This window comes from Cibotium barometz, chromosome 52 (assembly GCF_041138505.1).
Source record: "Cibotium barometz isolate CiBa-2024 chromosome 52, ASM4113850v1, whole genome shotgun sequence".
NCBI classification, from domain to species: Eukaryota; Viridiplantae; Streptophyta; class Polypodiopsida; order Cyatheales; family Cibotiaceae; genus Cibotium; species Cibotium barometz.
In genome coordinates, this window is record NC_141097.1 from 26,581,448 (window position 1) to 26,595,151 (window position 13,704).

At 45.5% G+C, this 13,704-nt stretch overlaps 1 protein-coding gene across 1 annotated transcript; it reads left to right on the forward strand.

Moving 5' to 3' along the window:
- Positions 1 to 3,662: 3,662 nt before the first annotated feature.
- Positions 3,663 to 4,352, forward strand: LOC147608997 (secreted RxLR effector protein 161-like). The gene has a single exon (XM_086788690.1). It carries the CDS (start codon positions 3,663 to 3,665, stop codon positions 4,350 to 4,352), a length of 690 nt encoding a protein of 229 aa, XP_086644816.1.
- Positions 4,353 to 13,704: the final 9,352 nt, after the last annotated feature.

Here is a 13,704-nt window from a genome sequence, read left to right on the forward strand (position 1 = left end):
AAAAGTGAGGCTCCCCACCTTGGCCCCAAAGTGGGTGCCCAAAGGGGGTGCCCACTTTTAAATAAGTGTGAACCCCTAACCTTATAAATCAAAGGGTTAGAATTTAAAACATTAAAACAACATGTACCATATACTTACCACCTGTTCACATGCACTGAAACTCGTCAGAATACAGGGCAATCTTCACGACTCACTGGCAGGCGTCCCCGCTCAGTAAGTAACACGTCAAGCAGGCAAACACACGAATACATGTCATGCGAAAACAGTTTCAAGCATGCAAATCATGTGTGCATGTGCAAATAGTAACATGGACATATCTCCCGTTCATGGAACATGTACAAAATATCTGTCGGCACAAAACTGGCACGACATAAAAACATAAAATCCTGGTCTTCCTATGGAGTGACAGTCCCATAGGTAAGACACAGTTCCAGGCACGAGTTTCCCTAGGTGTGACAGTCCCATAGGTAAAACACGGCACGAATACTGGCTCTTCCATGGCGTGACAGTCCCATGTATCGAACACAGTCCAGGTCATACACGGGTGGCACTGATCTGGCTCCCGTCCATACGACACCATCCTGCTAACACACGGGTGGCACCAGTCTGGCTCCCGTCCATGTCAGCAAAATACTGGCCTCTTCACATGAGACACCGGCCTGGCCTCAAGTGAATGAGACGCAAAAACTAGGAATGGACCAAATGGTCGGCCAATTGGTGACATCTGATGCTGGCCGCCTGCCCTTATGCTGGCCGACTGCCCCTAAAGGGTATTATAAATAGAAGAGAGCCATAATCCCATCATTGATCTCAGTTTTCACCAAGTGCTCAAGCCAATCAAGGGCCAGTCAAGCCAAGGAGATTGCCAAGCAAAGGGGTGGACTTCTGAAGATCAAGGGCAAGATTTTCCAGCCAAGAAAAGGTCAAGTTTTCCGTATTTGTTTTCAGATTTACATCATTCTAATAAAGCAAATACACCATCCGTGGTGGGGGCCCTACAGAGGGTAATTGGGACCCAATACTGTGTCCTCTCCATCTCCCCCTTCTCTCTCTATTTTCTGCACATCTCCTTTCAGTTTGTGCGTTAATTCCGTCGCGAAAAGAGTGCTGATTTCTGAGTTTTGAAGTACCGAAGCTTCCGCATACTACAATAGACTGCCTAAAAAGCAAGCCAAACTCAAAAATAACCCCCCCTCATAAGGGCTAACAAGAAAAAGCTAAAGAGAGAGAAAAGAAGGGCGCCAATCTAGAGAGAGAAAATCTGCTGAAGAAGTTAAAGAGAAAATCTGCAGAAAAAGCTAGAGAGAGAAAATCTGCAAAAAAAGTTAGAGATAAAATCTGCTAAAATTCCAAAGAGAGAAATTCTACTGCTGCAAATTCTGTTTTAGAGAGAGAAAGTTGATGGCGGATTGGAAGATTCAGACGATCAAGGCGGATCGTATGGCTACTCTATTTCTAGCAAATATTTTCAAGTACCATGGACTACCTAGATCTATCATCAGTGATAGAGATCTGCGAACTACTAGCTTTTTCTGGAGAGCTTTATTTGACAATCTAGGGACTACATTGAAATTCTCTTCAGCCTATCATCCACAGACTGATGGACAATCGGAGATTGCTAACTCGGTGATTTTAGATCTTTTGAAGGCTTGTGTTTCGGATCAAAAGAACCACTTGTGGAATTTGCATACAACAACATCGTCCGTTCCTCTCCTGGCAAATCTCCTTTTGAGAATGTTGAAGGCGGTAAGAAAGTCCTCCTATTCTTCTCATGAACGATAAGATCTTTGATGCAGATGTATTTGTTGAAAACATGGACATTGCATACTCTGAAGTACAAGAGGCTTGGCGTAAGTCTCAAGAGAGGCAAAAGCGCGCTGCGGGACAAACATTGACGCGAGTTGGTGTTCAAGGAAGGTGATTGGATTCTTCTCAAGTTTGAGAAGGCCCGATTGAAGAAACAGAAAGGGAAGGCAAGATTGTATCCCAAGCTCAGTATGCGCTATTATGGACCTTTCCAGATTACAAAAAAAATCAATGATGTCTCTTATCAACTACAGTTGCCAGCAGATTGGAAGATTCACAACTCTTTTCATGTGAGTCTTCCAGGAGGGGGGCACTTCCACTCCCTAGATCCACAAACGGAGCACTAAAGAGGAGATCTTTGAGTTTTTGGTGCTATGCCGACAGCATTCTGCTAGTTAAGCTCTTAGATTTTTGTGAATTTGTGCAATGAGATTTGAATCAAACTTGTAAAGGTTGGCCACCTGTTTGATGATTGCTTGTGCATTCTGCAGACACTGCACATGATTTGATTGATAAGGATTGAAGCATTCTGCGGGGACACTGCTTCTCTCTGAGATTATTGCCACTTAAAGACTAATGCAATATGTGATGTTACAATAAGCTTAATATGTAATGTTTGATGATATGTTTGTGCATGTTTTTTCCTTTTCTTTTCTTTTCCCACAATCGAGGACGATTGCTTTGATTTCAGAGGGAGGTATGTGATGCAATTTGTAGAGAGAGAAGAAAGATGATATGTAGGAATATACATGTGAGGGAGGTATGTGATGCAATTTGTAGAGAGAGAAGAAAGATGATATGTAGGAATCAAAGCAATCGAGGACGATTGCTTTGATTTCAGAGGGAGGTATGTGATGCAATTTGTAGAGAGAGAAGAAAGATGATATGTAGGAATATACATGTGAGGGCTACTCATGGCAAGCCACCATCATGCTCCTCTCTAAAACAGAATTTTAGCGACAGCCCTTTCTCTCTCTAGAAAATTCAAGGATGTGCAATTTTTCTCTTGTTGAAGTTGGTGACAGATGACCCTAGGCGTTCCATCGAATTCAAGCACAAGGGTTGACTGGTGAGTCTTGCATGTCAACTATGGGTTGATGTCACATGCCATGGTGTAGGTGAAGCTCTCAAGCAAGAAACTTAGAAGGAAGCTATGGAATAGGAGATTGATGCCATTGAGCGGAATGGCACCTGGGAACTAGTACCTCGGCCAGCTAAGCAGAATAAGACCAAGTATCGCAGTGATGGGTCATTGGACAAGCATAAGGCTAGGCTTGTAGCCAAGGGATATGCTTAGCGTCCTGGTGTTGACTATGATGATACTTTTGCTCCTACGGCTCGGATGGCGACTATCAAGACTACTCTTGCTATTGCTGGCAGGAATCGATGGCCGGTTTATCAGATGGATGTGAAGTCTACATTTCTTAATGGTGATCTCAAGGATGTCGAGCAGCCTCCTGGCTTTCAGATTCTTGGGACTAAAGGCATATTGTACAGGCTAAAAAAGGCCCTATATGGATTAAAACAGGCTCCCCGAGCCTGGAATGAGAAGATTGATGATTTCTTCTACCGCAAGGGATTTCGCATATCCGTTGCGAATCTGAATCTCTACATTCACAGGAATCATGGCCTTACGACAATCATTGTGCTATATGTGGATGATCTCATTATCACTAGTGGCGACATACGGTACTTTGCAGGCAGAGTTTGAGATGTCCAACATGGGTCTGCTTCATTTTTTTCTTGCTTAAGAAATTTGGCAAGACTAAAGGGGGATATTCATATCCTAGAGGTAGTATGTACAGGACCTTCTTGAGGCCTTTGGTATGAAGGAGTGTAAGCCCATATCTACTCCGATGGACCCGAATGAGAAGCTTTCAACTCATGATGATTCTAAGTTGGTGGATGCTTCTCGGTACCGAAAGCTTGTGGGATCCTTGATCTGGTATTTGAACACCAAGTTGGATATTTGCTTCCCAGTTGAGCTCTTGGCAGAGTTTATGAGTAAGCACCGGAAAACTCATTGGCAGGCAGGATTGTACATTCTGCGGTATCTGTGGGAAACCCTGGATTGCAGCATATTGTATGCTGCCGGGAAGGATGGAGACGACAACCTTGTTCTTAGAGGATGGACAAACTCTGATTGGGCAGGTGACATTGATTCCCCAAGGTCTACGACAAGCTATTGTTACACACTATGCTCAAGTGCTATCTCATGGAGTAGCAAGAAGCAGCCAATTATTGCATTGTCTTCGACTGAAGCAAAGTATAGAGCTGCAAGTACAGGTACATGTGAGGTAGTTTGGCTTCGTCAGTTGCTAGGAGAACTTGGCTTTCCCGAAGGAAAGAGTTCTACCATATTATGTTATAACCAGAGCTGTCTATCGATAGAACCCGATGTTTCATGCTCGGACCAAGCACATCGAGATCCAATACCACTTTGTACGCGAGAAGCTCTTGGACAGTACCATCACATCAATCTACTACAAGACGGAGAATATCTTGGCAGACCTCTTCACAAAAGCTCTTCAGCAGACTTTAGTTAAGGCACATCCCAAATCCCTTGGATTACTTCCACATCCCGGATCTAAGAGGGGGTGTTAGCAGGTCATTTCCGATTGTGTCAGTATCTTGGTTAGGTGCTTGTTCTGTCAGCTTGGCCCTTGGTTGTGGGTTGGCCACCCAACCACCCAATGTTCAATCACTCCTATTTTTGGGCATTTTATTCCTCTGCATATTTTAGTAGGTTGTGGGTATTATTTCTAGGCAGAGGTTGACTCACCTCTTGTGGGCCTATTAATAGGCACTTATTCCCTCTGGTCAATTCAATTTAGTTTATTATTTTGAGCCCTTACTCACAGGTACCCTTGTATCCACGTGAGGACTCTCTTGTATGCATCATTCTTGAATAGAAGGATTGGCGTTTTGGTCTTCTCTCTCTTTCATGCTCGCCCCCCTTATTCTTGTCATATTACGCTGCACGCTCTAATAAGGTGGCCGACCCACAACGAAGGGCCAGGATGGCAAAACAAGCACCTAAACAAGATATTGACACAACCGGAAATGACCTGCCAACGCGCCCTTTCAGATCCGGGATGTGGAAGTAATCCAAGGGATCTGAAGTGTGCCTTAACCAAAGTTTGCTTGAGGGCTTTTGTGAAGAGGTCCGCCACGTTATCCTCTGTCTTGGAGTAGATCTATTGAATAGTACCGTCCAAGAGTTTCTCCCGTACAAAGTGGTACTAGATCTCGATGTGCTTGGTCCGTGCATGAAACACCAGGTTCCGAGCAATGGCCAGAAAACTCTAGTTATCACATAATATAATAGAACTCTTTCTTGGAGAAAGCCAAGTTCTCCCAACAGTTGACGTGGCCAACCTACCTCGCATGTACTTGTCCATGCACCTCTATACTCTGCTTCGGTCGAAGACAACGCAACAATAGGTTGCTTCTTGCTACTCCAAGAGATAGCGCCTGAGCCTAGGATGAAACAATAGCTTGTCGTAAACCTGCGGGAATCAATGTCACCTGCCCAATCGGACCATCCATCCTCTAAGAACAAGGTCGTCGTCTCCCTCCTTCCCGACAACATACAAAATGCCGCGATCCATGGTCCACAGATACCACAGAATGTGCAATCCTTCTTGCCAATGAGTTTTTTGGGGCTTACTCATAAACCTTGCCAAGTACCCAACCGAAAAGCAAATATGCATCTCCCAATCCAAAGGGATGCCCTTAATGCTTGAATCTCTCACTGTCTTGTCTGACAAGCCCATGCAGGAGGGGCATGAAAGTGCTGAACCTCCTCGATCTCTGTCTTAGGTGGTACATCCTGATCATGCACCACATCATCCGCAGCATCCTCAAAGATCTCACGTGGCTCCTCAGGCTCCTCCAAGGCAAGAATCTCCTCCGTCTGAACCTACTGCATATAGCACGCGACGGTGCTGGAAGCTTGTCGCTAGGATCTCCGAGTAGTGGAGGCTCCTCAACCTGAATACACTGAGTGGGATCCCCCTCTTGAACATTAGTCTCATCAAAGACTACATCTCTGCTAACCACAACATCATCCGCCTAAGGGTCACACAACCTGTATCACGTTGAAAGGGATGTAACATGCGGAAGCTTCAGGGTAGATAGGTAACTTCAATGCTCAAAAATCAGCAATCGTTCACGACGAGAATAACGCACAAAACTGAAAGTAGATGTGCAAAAAATAAAGAGAGAGAGAGAGAGAGAGAGAGGGAGGGAGAAGAGGACACAGTATTGGGTCCCGAATACCCTTTGTAGGGCCCCCACCACGAATGGTGTGTTTGCTTCTATTGGAATGATGCAAATCAGAAAATAAAAGAGTGAAAACTTGACCTTCTTGGATGAGGAAAATCCTCTGCCCTTGACCTTCAGAATTTGCCCTTGTGTTAACTCCTCCTTGGCTGTCCTGGCCCCTTGAGTAGCTTCAGCACTTGGTGAATAATCAGATGAATGAAACGCCGCCCATAGCTGGGCATTTATACCCTCTCTAACCTTCAGTCCGCCAGCTTAACATAGTGTGCCAGCAACTTATTCTCCACGACTAGGTAAAATAGCACTTTATGCTAATAAACCCATGCATTTCACACCTAAAAGTCATGTCCATCTTGCACATTGATGCTAGGCTGCTGGGCAGCCCTGCGCATGGACAAAGGGCTGTTGGGCAGCCAGTGTGGGCTGTCCCACACCTGGCCGGCAGCCAAACTAGGCTTGGGGCCCAGTCGGCTACAAGAGGTGTGGTGATCCCCTCTACATCTCATAACGCTGTGCCCACTAGACCTTCTAGGACGGAGGGACAAGTCTACCCCACAAAGAATCCTATGGCATGGAAGTCCTCCTAAGAGCCACGTGGCATTCCCAAATGGCACCTCAGAGCCACACCCACCAAATGCAAACTAGCTCTTTGTCAAAGACCTTGGTGACCTTAGTAATTGCACTCATTATTCTGACCCCTCTCTTAGTAGTAGCTACAGCCCGCCCCCCATGCAAGTTTCTCCAGGACTGTCAGATAGCACAATGGATGTAGACTGTCGTGGAGGCTCCTGTGTTTCATCTTTGAGCGCATGAGTATCTAGTTGGGTGACAGAGATAGGCCGTGCATCCTGCTAGAGCCAACAAGGAGTGGGAAACAAAAAAGCTGTCCAGGCCCCCTAGGGCTTGCTGACAGCCCCTTCCAGCTGGTAACTGGACATTGGGTGGCCAACCCACATTCAAGGACCAGGCTGACTAAACAAGCACCTAAACAATATACTGATGCAACCGGAAATGACTTGCTAATACTAGGAGCTCTCATATGAAAAAAGAGCTGATGAACACTTCATGTGAGTAGAAACTGCTCACAACGTGACTCCCCTGCCCTAAAAGAAAGAGTCAAGAGGTAGTCCCACTCACCACGAAGAGTGTGAATAATCTCTCCCCAAATCTCAGCAATAACATGCTTATGAGAAGAAGACTGACCTCCTAATGCCAACCTGCACCTGTCTCTCCAAATACACCATCTTGTGATACTAGCCACAATGCTAAAAATCTATGTACATCTCTCTAGCGAGTCCTCTAGCAAGGCAGATAAAGGAATGTTACAAGCATCGTCTAAAGCACAAGAGCCTCCCTGAATATAAAACATCGTATCCATAGTATCAACCTCATATAGCACGTGCCTCCTAGACCCTGGTAACATCTAGCAGAAAGTGCCCCAACTGATATATCCCAAGTCTGGAGTGACTCTCTGAAAAATCCAAATGCCTCTCCACACAAGACATGCGAAGTTGCAGGACCACAGACAATGGCTCAAGGTCTCCAAAGTTTGCATAGGGCATCTCACAATCTCCTGGCATCCCCATCTGAGCTAGCCAACTCCCGACTAGAAGTCCCTGATGCACAATCATCCATAAAAAGAAGGTGATCCTCCGGGGCACCAGGAATCCCAAAGTCTGGTCCAAAAGCCCTGCAAGAAAGCACCAGAAATGCAATCTGTTGTCCAATGGAGGCTCCTCGAGTGAGAGTGAGCTCTCATGTGTAGTAAAGACCTCCTACCAAGTCTCACAGTATATTGTGAGAAAGGAGTGGGAGGCTGCTGCGCAAGTGTCGGGGGCGAAGTCCACTCACCCGGGTCCCAGTGCCCACTCGACCTCCACCAGGGATCGTCTCTCCCAGATCCATAATCTCCACTCATACAAGGACATACTCAAAACCTCTTAGTCTATATGCCACTGCTTGCCCTAAGAGCAACAACTCCAACTCTCTAACAGGGACAAGCATCAATATCCAAATCACTGGGAGTGGGCACTCTGCCTAATCTTCCCGTCTCCAACCTGAAAATAAAGACTGCCTCTCCCTGTTGTCCCAAAGGTAACCAGAAGAGGGACACCAATCCTCGTGAACTGTCCCTGCCAAAAAGGCTCCACTGATCAAGTCTGAAGAACCAATGATCAGGAATAGCATAAGTGTCCGCTCCAACATCCTTCAGAGCATACTAGATGATAAATCATATACAACCTCTTGTGATTCACGACTCGCTACATGAACGCCCTCATTAACCGAGAATTGCTTCACACTTTCCAAGAACAACCACAGCCCATTCCCAACAAGCCTATGGAGCCAAGAAATAAACCACAAAATAGAGGAACAGCCCTCAACAACATAAATTTTCCAGGTTGCTAAGCATTGAAATCAATCTCTTTAAAGTGTCCATCATTAGACCTAGAGTGGCTTGTTGTTGTAACATGTCATAGACCACACAAGGCTCTTCCTTGTGAACCTTAGGAGGAGTTTCAGCCATGTGAACCCCAGCATGCTATTGGCAAGGTGTAGTGAAAACACATATGAGCCCCCGCTCACCAAAACAAATCTCTGCTCCACATCACCAAGCTTCCATAACTCCCAGAACAAGCCCCCATATATATACCTAGATGAATCCAGGAACATGACCAAATTCATCTTTTAGGAACATGCATGTTACATACTCATGGTAGTCATCCACAAGACTATATAACTATCAACTCCATTATGCATAGTATGGACTAGATACTACGACATCCCCACTAACGTCATCAGTGCCCAATAGTGGGTGTAGAACTCTGTATTAAGATATGCTCTCACACATGCACTCCCACACACACACACACACAAAAGAGCATATATTCACACAAAGGCCCTCGTATTGAGTTTCTGTCAAACCTCCGGAGATGCAGGGTAGACTTAGCCATAATGAAGCCTAAAACTAAGGGAAGTAGCAAATAGAAAGAATTAGTACAACAAATAAGTAGTTGATAGGGCAAATGCGCCGCTAAAGATAGAAAGAATTAGCCCAATATCAACTCACCGCAACTCGGACGAAAACTTCACAATGTGAAATCTGCATGTCCGCTAACACGGCTAAATTAATACCTAGATGAATCCAGGAACATGTCCAAAATGACCTTTTAGGAACGTGCATGTTATATACTCATGGTAGTCATCCACAAGACTATATAACTATCAACTCCATTATGCATAGTATGGACTAGAAACTACGACATCCCCACTGATGTCATCAATGCCTAATAGTGGGTGTAGAACTCTGTATTAAAATATGCTCTCACATACGCACTCCACACACACACACACACACACACACACATAAGAGCATATATTCACACAAAGGCCTATGTTGGTTCCTACAATTTCAGCTGTAAGCGAAGAAGGGGCCGTTGTATCGTGCTTGTAGTCCTAAATGACATCCAAACTATCACGCACAGTCCGTTCAAAAACATTGAAATTCCTTGTGTTCTACTTCTCAATGACCTTAAACTAAGCATCGGAGAGCATTGAATCCACTAGCTTGCTCAAGGCACGCTCTCTATGCATCCCAGCACCCAAGATTCAAACTCTTGTCAGATGAGGGCAACAATGTCCAACTTTGCAAGCGCCTCTACCTAGGGACAACACAACTGTGCACGCACGTAGCTGATGTGGAGGCTGCCCTAAAGAGGTCACAAGACCTCTTGATCTCTCTGCCCCAGATCTATCTGCCCCATGTGTAACGCACCACTAGTGCTACTGCTTCTTACTCACTAGCGGGTGCCCACTTGCAGAAACTCAAAATTAAAGACAATGAAAACACAAAGTGCTCTACTGTGCTGAGTGCTTAATTGTGCAATGAAATAGAGAGAAAACACAGCAAAAAGACTCAGAGAGATGTACACGGTAACCTGAAGGCTACCTAACCCTGCAACTGCTTGATTATACACTGCACCGTCTACTGCTTGCAGGCTACTACGGGAACTATGGGAGAATGCGGGTGTAACCGACTCTGACTAGATGGGAAGACGGTAGAAGGAGATATGCTCTTCAAAGAATTCTTCAAAACAGTCCAAAATCTGAAAATTCAGCAGCGGTAGTAGAAGAGGGAAAGGTAAGGGAGCAAGATAGCTTCTACACAGAGAATTGCGGCCCCCGAATTGCCATGCTCGGCGCCCCGGCAGGTATTTCTTTATTGATTGCAAGAAGGTAAGTACAATTACAAGCCCGAAGGCCTTCTTCTTCTTCACGCACAAACTCCCACACCGAGAGAGGCAAGGGCACATAAGATAAAAGCACAGCCTAAACAGGCTCAAAATAGTCTTTTTAAAGACTCTAGACCACAAAAGAAAAAAGCAACCCTCTAAAATAAAGTCAGAAAAAGCAAAATTAAAAATTAAAAAAATTTTGGAAAGACAAAATCAGCCGCAATTCTAGAGAGAGAGAGAGTGCCCATCTTTCTGCATGTTGCCACATGGCAGCCACATCATCATGGCCATGATGACATGGTATGCCAGCAGCCAAACCACATGCAGACAAAGTAAGAATCGGTCACCACAGATATGGTGAAAATCGCAGCTGCGTTTTGGGCAAATCTGTGTACGCAGAGCACACGGGAGAGAGAGAGAGAGAGAAGAAAGAAAGTTATATTAACGTCTTCAAGAGGCCAAAAAGACGTATGAGACCAAAAGTTACATAAAGATGAAAGTACCTAAGTACACAACCTAGATAGGTAATGAAATGCCAAAATGTGATGAGGTGCCATACAAGAGGGTATATGTGAGAGCTCTGGTATGAGTACAAAGGGTGGAAGGGGGACCGATGATCATGTAAGAAACTCTTTCATGGGACGCTGTAGTATAACCTCTAGCCCCTCCCATGATAGCTGCCTAGGAGTTCTCTGCTCGAGTCGGTGCTAATACTGAGATATGATAGCCTTGATCCTCCCATGCCATCGAGATTGGTGTAGTGCTCTCTGTGGACAGGTAAGTCGACTCCTGCTCAACTGTCGCCTGCTCCAAGGTGACGACTCTGAAAGTCGGTGGTGGGCATAGGCCGTATCCCGGAGGGTGATCTTGCTCTGCTGGGGCCTCCCGCACAAAGAAATCTATGAGTAGCCGCTGTGTCGATCCGATTTGCACTCCCTCTCAGTAGAGTCTCCCTATGACGACGGAGCTCTTGTAGGAAGAACCCCAGGTATCTCTGGTCACTATAGTCCATCACTCTGCTGAAGGGTCCAAAACCCTCCCTGAAGAGGCAATGAAATCGTCCCCATATCTCATAGTATAGTGGGTGCCTGGAAGTATAATGCTCTTCCGTCTGGCTCCAGGTGACACAACTGACATACATGTTGCTCCGGAACTAAGCTCTGTGACCCATATCTGCCTGTCTCAATCCGAAGCCGATGAGACGATGTATGTAGCTGACCAATGGCGCACCTGAGACCATGCGACAAGTGTGTATCCATGTATCTCGGGCGAGAAATGAAGCCATCCTCAGGAGGCGTAGAAGATGATCTCTGTAAAAGGTCTTCTTTGGCCCCTTCTCATCTGCGGGTGATATCCATGTCCTCTCAAGATCAAGCCGAGTAATGTCATACCTGATAATCCTACTCACCTCCGAATGATGCAGTTCAAGTGAGGGGGCATCCAAAGAATACTGGAGAGGTGGTAACCAGTCCATCGAAAACCCATGTAAACTGAACCATGTGGTCATCTGTGCATACAATCTCCTCTCTGTGCTAGCTGTCATGATGACTCCAGGGCTAATCTGGCGTAACTATGCCAGGGCGATCCCATAATCCGTGTAGAAAGGAGACTGATCTAGTCAGCGCCTCTACTACCACTGGTGTGGCTGCATCTCTGCTCTGACGATCTCGTGTGGCACAGATAATTTGCTACGTATCATCCTGGCAATCATGTTTACTAAAGGTCTCTCCATGTGTCCCCATCCATCATAGTGACCACCCGTGCATCTGCTAAGATACAAACCCCTATATAGGTGCCCCATAGAGTAATGTGGGTGTCACTAGGGTATCAATGAGCCATAACTTAGTGCATGGCTCCTGAAACTACACCTGTCAGCACATCTTCGCTAGCACCCCTAGAGCCGCATATCCTCGTGTCAATCTCGCCTCTGCAGCTCCCTGCATAGAGAAAATGGGAGCAGAGAAGCATGGAGCTGCTGAATTTCTTCTTCTGCATGTAGATGTGTGGCTTCTTCACATTGAGGGAGGAGAGAGAAAACGCACGATGCTTTTACTCCTTGATGAATCATGAGAAAAATGGTAAGGCTAAGGTCCCTTTTATATCTCATGGAATGATTTGCCCGACTCATGAAGTTTGTCTTAGAGTTGGCAAAAATGCTTTAAATGGGTTTTTAGCCTAAGGTTAAAATGTAAATGGTTTTGTGCAATTTTAATGGGTTCTGAAAATTCTGTGAGTCACTCTCCGGACTTAGAATCAAATTCCGAAACTCGCTACTAAATGCACATGCTATGTAGCTCACTCAAAGACAATGTGGAGCGGCGTACAACAACTGCGGGAAAACCCTAAAAATGCACATGCTTGCTAAAATGGTTGATCTACCGTGTACACATGTGCACCTGTTCTTTGCCTGCTTCAACATGTCACCGTGCATTGAGAGGTGACATTCCCTCCTGCCTAAATTGGCGGTGGGTGCATGGCATCCAAGTAGTCCGCCAACAACTGTGGATATTCCAAGAAGAATTTTTGGTCTAACCAAACTGCTTTGTACGTGCTTCGATCCCGGAATTCGGTGAGGTATTGTCTCTGCCTCCTTCCTAAACTGTGCTTCGATCAATGAAGCAAGATATGCTCCAGCTCAATACTCTGCTTTGTCTAATACCTATGGCTGTTGTTCATCAGGCACATCCTTAAGAGGTGGACCCACATATGGCTTCAACCACAACACATGAAATACATTATGCATCGTCCATGATGGGGGAAGCCGTAACTAAACTGAAACTTCATTCGTTTACTTGATGATGGAAAAGGGTCTGAAGCTCCGGAAAGACAAATTTGGGCATCTCTTGCCCACCTACTTCAATCTCTGCTTCATAATCCAAAGACATACCCAATCCCCTGCTTTGTAATGCACTTTTCATCTAGATTTGTTGGCCTGACAAGTGTAGGCCTCCTGAGCTTTTGCTACCCGATCCTTGACTAACTCCACAATCTCCGAGTAAGACCACATGGTCGGCCTCAATGGATGGAGAAACCATTCTCGTCAAAAGAGAAGAGAACAGCTTTCCAAATGTTCTATGGAGTCAATCCGATACTCGATGAGTAAGTATCGTTTGGATTCTGTTGATCATGGCAATAGGCTTTGAGTACATCAAAAGCCAACTGATTGTAGATCTCTGTCTGGCGATCATTTTGTGGGTGAAATAAACTCGAAATCTGCAAACGGGTGCGAAAGTTATCAAACAATGACTTCCAAAACTACGAGAGTGAACTTCGCATCCCGATCAGATGTGATGGTCTTCGGTAACCCAGCGACAGGGTGCCAAAACCAAATGAAGAGGTGAGCAACCTCTCATGCTGAAGATGTGTGCTTGCGCGGTATCAG